We start from the raw sequence: 13,683 nt of genomic DNA on the forward strand, positions 1-13,683 counted from the left end.
TAACCAGTCTGCCTGTCCCCCCACAAGCCTGATGCTGCCTCCACCATGCTTCAGTGTTGGGATGGTGTTCAGGTGATGAGCGGTGCCTGGTTTTCTCCAGACATGACCCTTAGAGCTAAGACCAAACACTTCAGTCATGGCAGTCATGGTCTCATCAGACCAGAGAATCTGGTTTCTCTCAGTCTCAGAATCCTTTAGCTGCTTCTTTACAAACAATCCTTCCTCTCCCCTCCTCGTGGTTCTGCTCTGATCTGCATCATCAGCTGTGACACCTGATATAGACAGGTGTGTGTCTTCAGCTGACTTAACCACAGGTGGACTCCAGACAAGGTGTAGAAACATCTCAGAGATGATCCAGAGAAATGGAGGAAACTGAGCTAAATTTAGAAAGTCAGAGTAAAGTGTCTGAATACTGAATACTGTCAATGTGACACTTCATTTTTTACCTTTGAATAAATTTGCAGCTGATGAGGGTTTTTTTATTTTAGCAAAAGGCTGCAACATAACAACATGTAAAAAGATCAAATGGGTCTTAGGACTTTGTGAATGCACTGTGCTTTTATATATATATATATATATATATATATAACAGTTATATTACAATAATATTAATGTGCTGTTTAATGGGCAGCTGGAGTAAGTGACAGAAAGCTATGAAGAAAGGATTATGTTGCAGGCATGAGTTGGTTGGTGGCTCAAAACAGTATCCAGCACTTTGAACCAACTCTTGTCAAGAAAGCACATAAAGGGGTTTCCAAAGTTATCCAACCATCCAACAAGCAGCTTGGAAGGATTAAAGCTCCCTTCACCATCATCTCCTGAACAAGAACCAAATTTAGTTCCAGGAACTCGCTGCCAAAGAGCATGGAGAAAAGCAAAACAAAACCTGTGACAACAAATACATGTAATGCTTCTTAACTTCCTGCAATGGAGAGGGACTGAGATGAAGTAATTTTGCACTTTAAAAAGAACTTGTCTATATTTGGCAGAAGCAAACTGGACACCATACAGCTACAGACTATAAGCATCGGGGTTCACTGTATGGACAATGAGATTAAAAGAGCCTTCCCTTCATACACAGCCAGCATATCAACTAGAACTAATCATGAACAAAGGCCTGTTTTATCCTCACCTCAAAGTGCTGCTGCAAAATACAAGATAAACACAAATTAAGCTCTTGAGTTCCAAAGTGAATAATATTAGCCATTGAAACTCAGCCATATTGGAACTAATGAGAAGTGGTTTTAAATAATCTGAAATGTCATGCAAATCCCCAGACAGAAAAATCACTTAGCCAGATGTCGTATGTTCTCAGGTTTTACACGGAGCTGAGTGTTGTCTTTTATCATGAGAGATGCCGGTTGTTTATCATGACAGCCTCCCGCAAGTTAATGGAGTTTCATTTGAGCATGATCAGCAGAGTGACGCTGCATTAATGTTGCTCAGCAAAAATCACAATCACTCAAAGCAACTGCATCAACAGTTTGAACTCTGGAAGCTGTGACCTAAGATTATCGTGCTCGGTTTTCCTGTTATACTTTAATAAAGGTATTTCAGCAAGAAACACACTGATGATGGGTGAAGGACAGACAGAATTACAGAGGCAGGAAAAAACCACAAAGAAACTGATGGAAAAAAAGCACCTCATCCGCAACTATTTGACTTGGTTTTAAAAACACAGTCAGAGGTTCAGCTTTCAACAACACAAGCAGGCATTTTAGCTTCAGGAGTGACACAAAGTCTGGTATTTAGCTCCCTTCCCTGCAGGACATCATCAGGTCTCTATGGCAGACCATCACTTTCATTACATAACGCTGGAGTGTTGCCAAGATTCATCCTAGTACCTCTTGTGAGGCAAGAACTTCAAACCAACCAGACAGTTTATTTTTTGGTTAATTAAAACCCTATTCAAGAAAGAAATATGAAGCAATACAAATCAGTATAACAATTGAAACAAAGCATAGGTACAACTGAACCACTTGGCAGCATTTTTTTAATTCATATCTTCTAGGAATGGCACACATAGCTCACTATCGCCCTCAGCAGAGGGTTATGGCGTGAAATGATGGAGAAGCATAAATGTTATATATGCTTAAAAATCAATGCTTCTCCGTGTAATGAGTCTATGCCGAATTGTACAGTGGAAGTGCTTGTAAAAGATTTTACATCATGATTCGGAATTACTAAATGTTTGTGCTCTGAAACAAGTGAGCAACAATAAAATTAGAGAAATTCCAAAGGAGTTCGGCTGACTGTCCTTACAGCACCGCATGTCCTCAAGACAGGAGAAAGTGATATCAGGGGAAACTTCTCATCTAAAGACACATGCTCCTTACAGAAAGGCCGGACATTAATGCCAGGGATGTGAGATGCAGATGAGTGTTCGGTGCTGACCGGGGTCTGGGCGGCTGACGAACACTGCGTTACCTGAGGACATGGTGCAGACTTTTTTGCTGCATTGAGTCACAACTCCTGTGGGACGGGCCATGTGACCCAACTATGCACCGATTTAGGGGAACGATCTCAGCTGTATGTACCGCAGCTTACAATGACAAAGCCGACACACCGTCAGCGATCATCTGGAACAAGCGGGCCGAACTAACAGAGTGGTGATATGACGGCGTTGGTGTGAGGAGCGTGGTTCTGAGCAGGCCGGTAGGCGAGGTCCTGTGCACTGCGGCTGTCCTTTCAAAGCTGCTTCATGGCTTGCACAGCCTCCCTGCACTGCAGCAGAGGTGTCGGAGAGACGGGTTTAGATTCAATCATATCGTAATGAAACAACAGCTTGTGTGCCTTTACTTTAACCGCTAACCTCACAAATCCCCCCACAGTGACCGTGAACGCGTCCCACGGACAGCCACACCAAAGCACGATCTGCGCACTGCAATTGCATTAATTCAGAAATCACAGATAATCGTCGCTATAAACTACGAAGCCGCAGTTTAGAGGTCACGGACTGATTGTACCTGTTATTATCTTCTCTGCCGCCGTTTGTTTCTCAGTCATCATGTCCCGCAGTTTCACCTCCTCCCGAGCCTTCTCTCCGATACAGCTACACCAAGCAATTTTCCTGCTTTACCGGGGTCTCCGGGCCAAAGAGGAAAAACATCAACAAAAACACCTTCCAGCCGCTGAGTCGGTCACTCCGTCAACTTCACTTCGCTCTGCCGCTTTCTGCTTCACGGAACAGCGTTAAAAAGCACATGAACATTTGGGGGCCGGAGGTTTTAGAAGTGGGGGGTCAGTGAGTCAACGAGGAGTAGGCTAGATGTTGGACCCCAGACTGCGGCTGCTGCTGCTGCTGTTGCTGCTGCGGCGGTTGCTCTGCCCGCCCCTCCCATCACGGCCGTCCTGGCTGGGAGTCCTGCTGCTGCCCAGTCTGCAGCTCTGCGCGGGACATCTGTGGCTGCTGGGCCCTCCACATAAACATGAAGCCACACCTCTGTGTGAGAGGACGAACTCAAGACAATAACCTTAACCCATGTCAATAAAGTCATATGCAGGACAGGGTGTTGAAATATTATATTTCACATTTTTGGGAAAGATGACATGTAAATTAGGGATCCTGCAGGAACCCTCTAGTCCAGTCTTTGAACATGGGTTTCCACTGGGTTTCCCAAGTGAGATATATGCTGGGTCATTTTTATTCACATTTACAGTATACCTTTCTGTTAATCGTCTGTTTAAACGTTTTATTTACTATTATATTTTATTATTTATTATTTGTCAGTAACTGTATATGTAATTCCTATGTTGGCTGGGTGGGTTAAATTTTGGTCAACCAATCAAACAGAAAATTACTTTCTCTTAATTAATAGAAAATCTATTTGGGAATATGCACCACTAAAGCACAATATCACCAGATATGATAACAGTCTTACTTTAATACCCAGTCCTGTGGCCCTGTGTTGAGGAGGGTGGCTCTTGGTCACTGGAGAACCAGATGAAATACATCAATTTATGACACATCTCTAAAAGAATCTATGCTGAATGGCTCTAATTCAAATCCCAGCTGCACCATAGCAACATGTAGTTGCTGAAATATGTAGCTGCCCCTTAACAAGAAAGTGAACACACAATTGTAAGTGCATGTTGACAATTCGAGCAATCTTACTGAAAACACACTGAAAATGAATGTGCCTGTGGCAGCCTCAGTTTTAGTAGTGACTCAGCAACAAATCCCACCTCACAGCAGCCTGTGTGGGACAAACAGAAGAAACAGCCAATAACCTCTAAAGACTCACATGGGGACAAAGATGTGTCTGTACTTCCTCTTTGCAAAATGAACAGAAATCCACCTTGAAACCAAATTTAAATATGTAAGTATCTCGTAAGTAACTAACTAAAATTGTAACAAATTCCAGTAAAAATTTTGTGGAAATTTAGATCACGGGGCAAGGAACTAGTGATAGTTTTTTGTTGTGGATCTGGATCAGATTTAAAGACAGATCAGAGGATTTTTCTACCTTTCTACCTTGCTCTCTAAAAATAACATAGTTTGATATGTTTATAATAACTCTTTTTATTCTGTCTGCTTTTGTTTTTTTGCCAGGAGTAATCCTGGACGAGGATCCAGTTTCCTGTCAGGGCCCCAGTCTCTGAAGTTCAGCCATGAGCCCGTCATGTTCCAGAACACAGTCAGGTGAGGTTTGGGTCAGGCAGGAACTAAGATACTTTGTAGTTTTATAGTGTGTATTGACATCAGTCTTATCGTGTTTGTCATTGTAGGTGTGAACTATTGTAATGAGCTAGGTTGTTGCGTTAGGCTAAGTAGCCATAGTCTCAGCCCTTGCTTCAGCTGTAAAGTTAGCTAAGTTAGCTTAGCCAGACTATGTTTCGCTGCTGTCCTGTGTGTCACTTAGTGAACATGACCACAGCGTGTTGGGTGAGCCTGCGGTGTAGAAAAGCTAATTTTGGTGAAATAACTCAATGTTATGGTTTTCCAGTCTTTAGCACTTTTATTAAAGGGAATTGAAAGTGGCTCTTCTGGAGGTTTTAGTTACTAAAGAGGTTTTCAACATACCAGCATCTCCTGGCTGGGGGTATGGCCATTGGGTCCTCAGGTGAGGGGCACGCTCTTATTCCTGGTTTAAAAAGTAGCAGATTGAAAGTGTGGCAGAGCAAGAGTGAGAGAGAAACTGGAGGCAGAGGCAGAGACAGATATGTTAAAGCTGCAGTCAGGTTTGGTTCCTATTTCTACTGCAGTGTTTGATGTGAGGGAAAGTGTTTCCTTGGTCGTTGTTTTCCACGAGTCTGAGGTTTAGTCCTACATTGGTGTGTTTGAACGTATTGCTAACGCATTTTGTGCCTGTACTACTCCCCCAAGCTCATGTTCAGTCTCAGTTTCTTTGCCCTTGTTGTCCTATTGATGGTGTGGATTTCATCATGGGAAATGACCACACAGGTGATGTACCCTGCTCCTGAGGCAGTTGATGTTCCCATTGCTTGAGTTGAATGTGATGACCTTGCACAACGTCATCCTGATGTGTTCACTGTTAATGTGCTGACTAGAGCTCAGAGCTGTAAGAAAAGTCAGGGTATTGATTTGTCTGACTCTTCAGTATAGTCTGTACAAAATAGAGACAGAATTTAGGTCTGAAAAGTCAATGACCAGCAGGGGGCAACTCCACTGGTTGCAAAAAGAAGTCAGTTTGTACAGAAGTCTATGGGAAAATGACCCTACTTCTCACTTGATTTATTACCTCAGTAAACATTTTCCTAATGAGTTATTGGTCTCAGCTAGTTTCAAATGTTCATTTTGTAAATTAGAGTAAATTAGACGATAAAGCAGGTTCTGCATTAGGGCGTGGTGACCATGTGATTGACAGACACGCACAGCGACCTGCCTCTCAATGAGGATACAGCGTCAGAGCTTTGACCTTACTTTGTGTTTTCAGTTCATCAAACATTTTTTGGTAAATACATTTTGTTTGAAGCCTGTTTTTCGCCAGTGAAAATTAGCATCCAAATAAATATTACAGTCACAGTAAAGTACAGATGCACCTACAGCACCTAACCAAGCTAGCTAGCTAGTCCTGGCGATAGCTGATAACTTTTGCATTTGCTATGAGACCTGGCCCTGCTGGGCTCATTTACAGGTACCAGGACTGATTTACTGTTCTGTAGACTGGAAGATTAAACATCCAGAATAAGGTCAAAGTAGTGACACTACAGCTGACTGCAACTCTTTTTTTTAAAGTACATGGAAAATGTTATTTTGAAACGAACCACAGTTGTTGATGCTGTTCTTCGGTGTGTCTGCTGTTCAGTCTGAAGACCTTATGTTTCAAGATAATTCATACATGTCAGAATCTCTATTTAGAAATTCAAATTATTTCACACAAAAGTTACAAGTGTGTTCTTATGTACAATATACAATGGAGAGTTTGTTCATTTAGTTTTCACAACAGTCCTCAACTACAGCAGACATTCCTGCGCCTATCTTGACAGCTTTATGTATGTGATTAACTGTGATCCACCATGTTTCAACTCAGGGGTTTGTCTTTTACTGTTATTTTAAAAGGTGAGAGCTGAATGAAGTCATGTATGGAGCAGCATAGACTGTCATTCATCTGGTTATGGAAAGGGGAAACTGCATGGACAACATCCTAAAATCTCAAATGGTCTGTGATGATGATGATGATGCCAGAAAGCCACTTCCAGTTCAGCTTCCTCTAATGAAATGACGGACTAACTCTTCTAAAGTTTGTGTATTACTCTCTGTCTTTAGTATTGTAACGGACTGGGTGACATGTTAACGTAACTGTTCTGTTATAGGGTCACTGTGTTAAGGATGTTAAGTGCAGTTAAGGTAGAAATGGCCCATAATTGCAGATACTGAGTTTTACAGGTTGTCAGTGAATGTGTGTTATGCTTAGAGGCTGTGAAGCCTGTCAGTTATCTCAACAACCTATGACAGTGATTGATGTGAGACAATGTACCTGTGTGGGGACTGGTTGTTGTTTTGCCTGTTAGTTGGGAAGCGCGAGCTAGTCTACGGCAGGAGTTGTTGAAGTTGTGAATAGCGCTGAGAGCGGTCAGAGCAGTTAAGGTTTGTTGTTTTGGCGTTGGCTACGGCCCACAGTAGCCCATGTTAAGTGAACGACTAAAGTACCGGCGAAACAAGCTCAAGACCCGTAGCTTCATTATTGAAGGACGCTACATTTGGTGTCAGAAGTGAAGAGAAATGTTGCCTACGGAGCTTCCTACACTGCTCGCTAACTTCCATCGACGGCTAGCAACTACTGTTACTGTTCCTGCGACCCCGACATCTTCCACTGGCCAGGCAGATGGCGGCAGACTAAGCCCTGCGAGAGATGCAACAGGCTGGACTCATAGAACCCTCCACCAGCTCCACGGCCTCACCAGTTGTCATGGTCCCCAAAAAAGGTGAAGGACGATTGGAGGTTCTGTGTGGATTTCAGACCCCTCAACAAAGTGACCAAAAAGGATCCCTACCCCCTCCTGCACATTGATAGGCACTGAACACAGTGGCGGGGTCTTCCTGGTTCTCCTCTCTGGACCTGCGCAGTGTCTACTGGCAGGTCCCCCTCGCTCCCAATGCTAGGCCCAAGACTGCCTTCATCACCAGCAAGGGCTTGTGGCAGTTTAAGTGTGTCAGCACCATGGATGAGAAGGAGCAAACCAAACAGTGAGGGACTGGTCAACCCCCTGAAAAGTTTTCTGGGCCTAGACTTCTACTACAGGAAGTTTGTAAGGGGGTTCTCCTGCATCGCTGCACCTCTTTTCCGCCTGCTGCAGAAGGGGGAGACATTCTCGTGGACTGAAGAGTGCCAGGCAGGACTCACCTCACTGGAGAAAGTCCTTGAGGAGGCTCCAGTTCTTTTCCCACCTGATCCCACTCTGCCTTTTGTTCTTGACACAGATGCCAGCAGTGGTGGCTCAGGTGCTGTACTGGCCCAGGTGATGCCTGGCAGAGAGAGAGTGGTGGCATACCACAGCAGGACATTCAGTAAGGCCGAACGTCACTATTGTGTCACCCGGCGGGAGCTGCTCGCTGTGGTCAGTGCCACCCTCATTTTGTGGGGGGCCTCCACTTCACAGTGAGGACCAGACCACTCTGCCTTACAGTGGCTCATGTAGTTCAGAGAGCCAGAAGGTCAGCTGGCACACTGGATCGAAGAGCTACAGGTATATGACTTCACTGTGGTCCACAGACCAGGAGCTCAACATTGAAATGCTGACCCACTCACCCCTGCAAAGCTGATGGCTGCCACTACTGCGAAAGGAAAGAGGCACAGGACAAAGAGCAAGTGCAACCACATGTGAAATGTGGAGTTGTGGGGCTGATGTGATGACAACGTACCTGTTATTGGCTGATAGTGTGGGGACAGGCTGTTGTTGTGCCTGTTAGTTGGGAAGCAGGACCTAGTCTACGGTGGAAGTTGTTAAAGTTGTGAAAAGCGCTGAGATGACACGGTGAGAGCAGTTAAGGTTTGTTGTTTTGGCATTGGCGACGACCCTGTGTAGGTAGCCTGTGTTAAGTGAACGAGTAAAGTACCGGCAAAACAAGACCCGTAGCTTCATTATTGAGGGACGCTACAGTATTCACGGGTTCAGTTTCTCACCTGTGACTCAATTTCAGCTATTGTTGATCGGTGATGGTTGGACATTTTTAAGAACAGAATTTATAAATATTAAACTGTGATAAAGTGATGGATCAACTTTAGCTCAGTTACCACCTCCACAGGTGAACGTATTTACCAATTAACATCAAAACAGTGTTCAGCAGGAAACAGCTGGAACTTACCAACCAGAACACCCAGGAGCAAAATGGGACTCCTGTAACAGATGTGTGCTGATGTTACCTCTTTAGATGGATGTATTAGCTATACAGACTGTTTAGTGTCTGCTGAAGGTTTGACAGTTACATTTCAGAGTAGTTGGCAGTGTAGTAAAGCTCATGTACATTAGTTTTAAACCTCCTGTGTAAATTGCACTGAGAACATTTTCCATAGACTACAGAATATTTTCCCGGTCTTTACAAATTTAACATTTGCCTCATAATGGATCTAACAGGACACTGGTGAATTAGTGTTTTCACCATCAACAAACTTAAACCTTTACTTAGTGCGTACAATAAGTAATGTAGTATTAATTTAAAAATTACAAATAAAAAATACAGCTGTGGATAGAGGTAAAGGTGAACTTCACTGTCACGAGACATGTTTGCATAATAGAGATAAGTGACATAATTTTTAGTAACAAGTATAAATAACAATATAAATGTTAGCCATGAGAAACCACAATATAAAAATAATACTCCATATATACACTGCTCAAAAAAATGAAGGGAACACTTAAATCACACATCAGATTTTGATGAACGAATTATTCAAGTTGAAATCTTTACTGATGTACATTGTTTAATTGTCGAGAACAAAATGACATAACAATGGTCAATGGAAACCAAAATCATCAACCCTTTGAGAGCTGGATTCACAGTCACACCGAAAATCTAAGTAAAAATTGAAATCACAGGCTGATCCCACTTGCGTGAATTTCATCACGGCAACTGATAATGTGTCATAATGAGTCAGTAGTGTGTTTGGCCCCCACATGGCTGTATACACTCCTGACAATGTCTGGGCATGGTCCTGATGAGTCGGTGGAAGGTGTCCTGCAGAGATCTCCTTCCAGACATGGATCAGGGCATCAGTGAGCTCCTGGACAGTTCTCAATTGGATTTAGGTCAGGGGAACATGAGGGCCAGTCAGTGGCATCAATGCCTTTGTTAAATCACAACTCTTCACTTCCTGTATCAACACCCTACCAATCCTTAGTTGGCCACTCCCCCCAAGGCTATTTAGGTCAGCCCTTTAGGCCTGCAACTTCCTCTCTATTTCCCTCCAAACACCAGCCAGAACAAAGAGAGGATGGATGTGAGTTATGAGTTAGACTTTTTACCCTAAAATAATTGATTTGTTTGATTGATATGGCATGTCTTGTCTTGTCTGAGAGTAATTGTTTTATTTCATTATACTAGATACCTGAGTTAATCCTTGTGTTGTTTGAGTAGAAAGCCAGATTAAGGATGCATTGATGAAGTAAGTTAAAGTGATCTAATCTATCATCATTATTTTTGTCATTTGTTTGATATTATTTAGATCAGTAATATTCTCTTTCCATATCTCTTTGTATAGAAAAAATCTGCTGCTGGATTGATGCCCTTCTACGGCCCTGTCCAGCTCTCCTCGTGTAACGGCCGGTCTCCTGGTATCTCCTCCATGCTCTTGAGACTGTGCTGGGAGACACAGCAAACCTTCTTGACACCGCAGGTATGGATGTGCCATCCTGGAGGAGCTGGAATACCTGTGCAACCTGATTGGGCTGCAGGTACCGCCTCATGCTACCAGAAGTGACAAGGACACTAGCAAAACACAAACCTAGAGAGTCAGTCATGAAGGATCAGGAGAGAGCAACTGTCTGTGGCCACCACATGTAAAACAATTTCCTTTTTGGGGGTTGTCTTGCTTTTGCCTCCATTGCACCTGTTGTCACTTGCATTTGCACCAAAGCAGGTGAAATTGATTCACAATCGCTTGTTCTTCCTAAATGGACAGATTGATATCCCTGAAGTTTAAAGGTGCAATGTGTAAGATCTGGACAGAATTTTAGTTTAAAATGTTCAAACAATGACAAACTAACACAATCAATAGTATGTGAAGGAGCCACAGTGATGATGTCATGACCAAGACCACCATCTATTGTATTTAAGATATATTTACTGAAATGAGCATGCTTACCAACTAGCCGCATCCCGGACAGTATTGTAATACCACCTAGACACACTAGATGCTGTGTGAGTCAGTGTAGCGTCTAGTCTGCCCTCAGTCCCACGGAGAAGAAGAGCTTCCTACTGAGCTTAAAGTTCCTCCACAGCTCCTGACAAAAAAAAAAAAGAAAAGTTGCCAACGACCATCACAGAAACGCAGAGATGTCTGAATTGCCTAGTAAGCAATCTTTATCTCTATCCCGAAGAACTGCTCCGACAAGAAACCATGTTCAACGGCAAAGAAGCAAAACATGGGTGAATGCTGGTGTGTTTTTCCACCACAGAAGACAGCTCAGACAGAGTAAAGAGATGAGACTTCTTTTAGACTGGTGAGTAACATCTAATGTTGGTTTGTAGCAAAAAGTATCAGTAGTGCAAATGACAAACTGTAGTGACAAACACTTCAAGTGGCATAAATGTATAATGTTGACGTTTTAGTGATGTAGTAGAATTTAGTCTGTTCCTGCGGTTGCTGTCCAGATAGATGTGTCAGTAACTTCTGTTTTACAAGACAAAGAGACTGTTTGATCCAGAACCAGCAGGTTCAGGATCCACTGCCTAGTACTGTATATATTTTAGCATATTCATATCTATCCTTACTATTTATTATACACACACACAACAGACCTAGCATGTTTGAATATAAAGAACTTGTATGATCTAAACTAATTGTCCTTTCACATGTTTGTCTGTATCAGGACCAGAATTCCAGTCCAGTCTTCCCCAGTGATGGACCAGCACCTGCCTTTTCTTCTGTGTCTGGCATCATCAACCATCAACAACCACATTACAGTAACACCTTGGAGTATTATTCCTCCACAGAACACATATTGTCTATACTGTGATCTTTTGCACATCCTGCTCAGCAGGAGTTTGTCGGCACTTTTGTACATAGTTTTTTTTCATAGTTTTATTTTTTAAATATGTGTATCTATGTTTATTTATCTTTTTGACTGTTTCAGTATTTACCTTTGTGTTGTTATTTCCTGTTAATATGTTATGCACCAAACACCAAGCCAAATATCTTGTAAGTAAAAACCTACCTGGCAATAAACTTTATTTTCTGATTCTGCCTTTGTGATGATGTCATCATTCCTTCCTCATGCTGCTGTAGACTGACACCCATGTGTCATGCAGTATCCCCTTGCCTTCATATTTTTAAAGGGTAGATAAAAACATACTGTTTGTATTACAAGTACTCATAATTTGTTTCAGTACTATTAACAATTTTAACTATTAACAATTAATGCACATATAAATAATAAATTATAAGGAACATGGGGAAAACAACAACATGATTACCTGGACAGGGGTGAAGAGGTGAAATGCTGCCCCCTATGGAAGTGGAGCAAGTAGCCTCCTTAAAAGACCTTTAACTTAACTTGACTTGTTATACTGTGCAACAGTCTGTAGGTTGGCTGTGATGAATGATGTTGCAGTTGTTCATAAGTGATGGAGGTAAGGTGCAAAAAGTCCAGGAAGGATGAGAGATTGCATTGACAGCATTGGTCCTGTTGTGTTTATCACCAAATTAGACTGAAAGGTCGCCATGTGACGCCTGGGTTCCCTGAACTCCAGGCGTCACACATCTTGGTTTTTGTAACACCTGACCATTTAATGCAACAATGCAATGCAACAACAAACAACTGCAGTTGATCTTGATTGTAAAACAGTTCATGCTAACCCCACAGTCTGGTAACAGCTAGCAGCAACAGTTAACTTCAGCCTCCTTTGTGTCATTTCGCTTGGCTTAACAGTTTCTAGTTAATTTAATTAGCTGCTTTGTGGCAGGAGTCAGTCACAGAAATGTGTTACTTTGCACATCCTGCTGGTTTGACACCTTCTTCTACTACAGTCACTGTAGGAACTGTAGTTTGTGAATCCAGCTCATGATGAATGAATCTTTTCTTCATATTCACACTCAAGACTCACCATCATTTGTTTTATAGAAAATATTGGCAATAAATGGAAATATTACAGATTTCATCATTTCACACACATTTCTCCACACTTCATCCTGTCGTATTCAGGATCTCCACTATGACTTAAAATACATGTTTGTCAGTATTAGGGGTGTTTTTGAGAAAACTAATCAAACATTTTGTGAGTAAATGGTTAAAAAGTATGATTAGTTTGAGAAAGAAATCATCATATGAGAATATTATTGTTAACGTTGAGAGTTGAGGAGGAGACGAGGAAGTACGCAAGCCAAGAGATAAAAAGAGATTTCAGGAAGGATAAAGAGAGTGAGAGAAGATTGTACACAATTTTACAACATATTACTTTTAATTTACTGTATAGTCTTTCTTTCTATTCTTTAGTCTTTTCTGTGTATTGTATCTGCATATAGCTTAAAAATGTCTTTATTAGTTGAGTGTGATTTGTGCTTGTTTTCTTGCTTTACACGTTATACTCTTTTTTTATGATAGCAAGGTCACATACAGAAACCTGCATCTAAATGTCAATAAAGGGGGACAGGGGGAGAGAGGAGAAAGAGAGGGACAGGGGGAGAGAGAAGAAAGAGAGGGACAGGGGGGGAGAGGAGAAAGAGAGGGACAGGGGGAGAGAGAGGAGAAAGAGGGGGACAGGGGGAGAGAGGAGAAAGAGAGGGACAGGGGGAGAGAGAAGAAAGAGAGGGACAGGGGGAGAGAGGAGAAAGAGGGGGACAGGGGGAGAGAGAAGAAAGAGAGGGACAGGGGGAGAGAGAGGAGAAAGAGGGGGACAGGGGGAGAGAGAGAAGAAAGAGAGGGACAGGGGGAGAGAGGAGAAAGAGGGGGACAGGGGGAGAGAGAAGAAAGAGGGGGACAGGGGGAGAGAGGAGAAAGAGGGGGACAGGGGGAGAGAGGAGAAAGAGGGGGACAGGGGGAGAGAGGAGAAAGAGAGGTACA

General features: G+C 42.6%; 1 protein-coding gene and 1 long non-coding RNA gene across 6 annotated transcripts in view; one reads left to right on the forward strand and one right to left on the reverse strand.

Annotated features, from left to right (window-relative positions):
• The window catches only part of hspa12a (heat shock protein 12A), a 51,339-nt gene extending 47,755 nt beyond the window's left edge, over nt 1–3,584 (reverse strand). Inside the window, exon 1 of one of the 3 annotated variants that reach the window (XM_056395475.1) lies at nt 2,967–3,584. In XM_056395475.1, coding sequence (XP_056251450.1) covers nt 2,967–3,009 — 43 coding nt within the window. In that variant the 5' untranslated portion in view covers nt 3,010–3,584. The remainder of the gene's footprint in view (nt 1–2,966) is intronic. The other 2 variants (XM_056395476.1, XM_056395474.1) reach the window with 2 other exon arrangements.
• Nucleotides 3,585–4,437: 853 nt separating this feature from the next.
• Nucleotides 4,438–11,837, forward strand: LOC130181624 (uncharacterized). 3 transcript variants are annotated; one of them, XR_008829611.1, is made up of 4 exons: nt 4,438–4,642; nt 10,164–10,298; nt 11,002–11,124; nt 11,494–11,837. It is a non-coding gene; the product is annotated as an uncharacterized LOC130181624 (long non-coding RNA). The 3 variants fall into 3 exon arrangements; XR_008829612.1 differs by lacking the exon at nt 4,438–4,642 and adding an exon at nt 8,900–10,067; XR_008829610.1 differs by lacking the exon at nt 4,438–4,642 and having other exon boundaries at nt 10,043–10,298.
• The last annotated feature ends 1,846 nt before the right edge of the window (nt 11,838–13,683 follow it).

This window comes from Seriola aureovittata, chromosome 14 (genome assembly GCF_021018895.1).
Source record: "Seriola aureovittata isolate HTS-2021-v1 ecotype China chromosome 14, ASM2101889v1, whole genome shotgun sequence".
Taxonomy (NCBI): Eukaryota; Metazoa; Chordata; class Actinopteri; order Carangiformes; family Carangidae; genus Seriola; species Seriola aureovittata.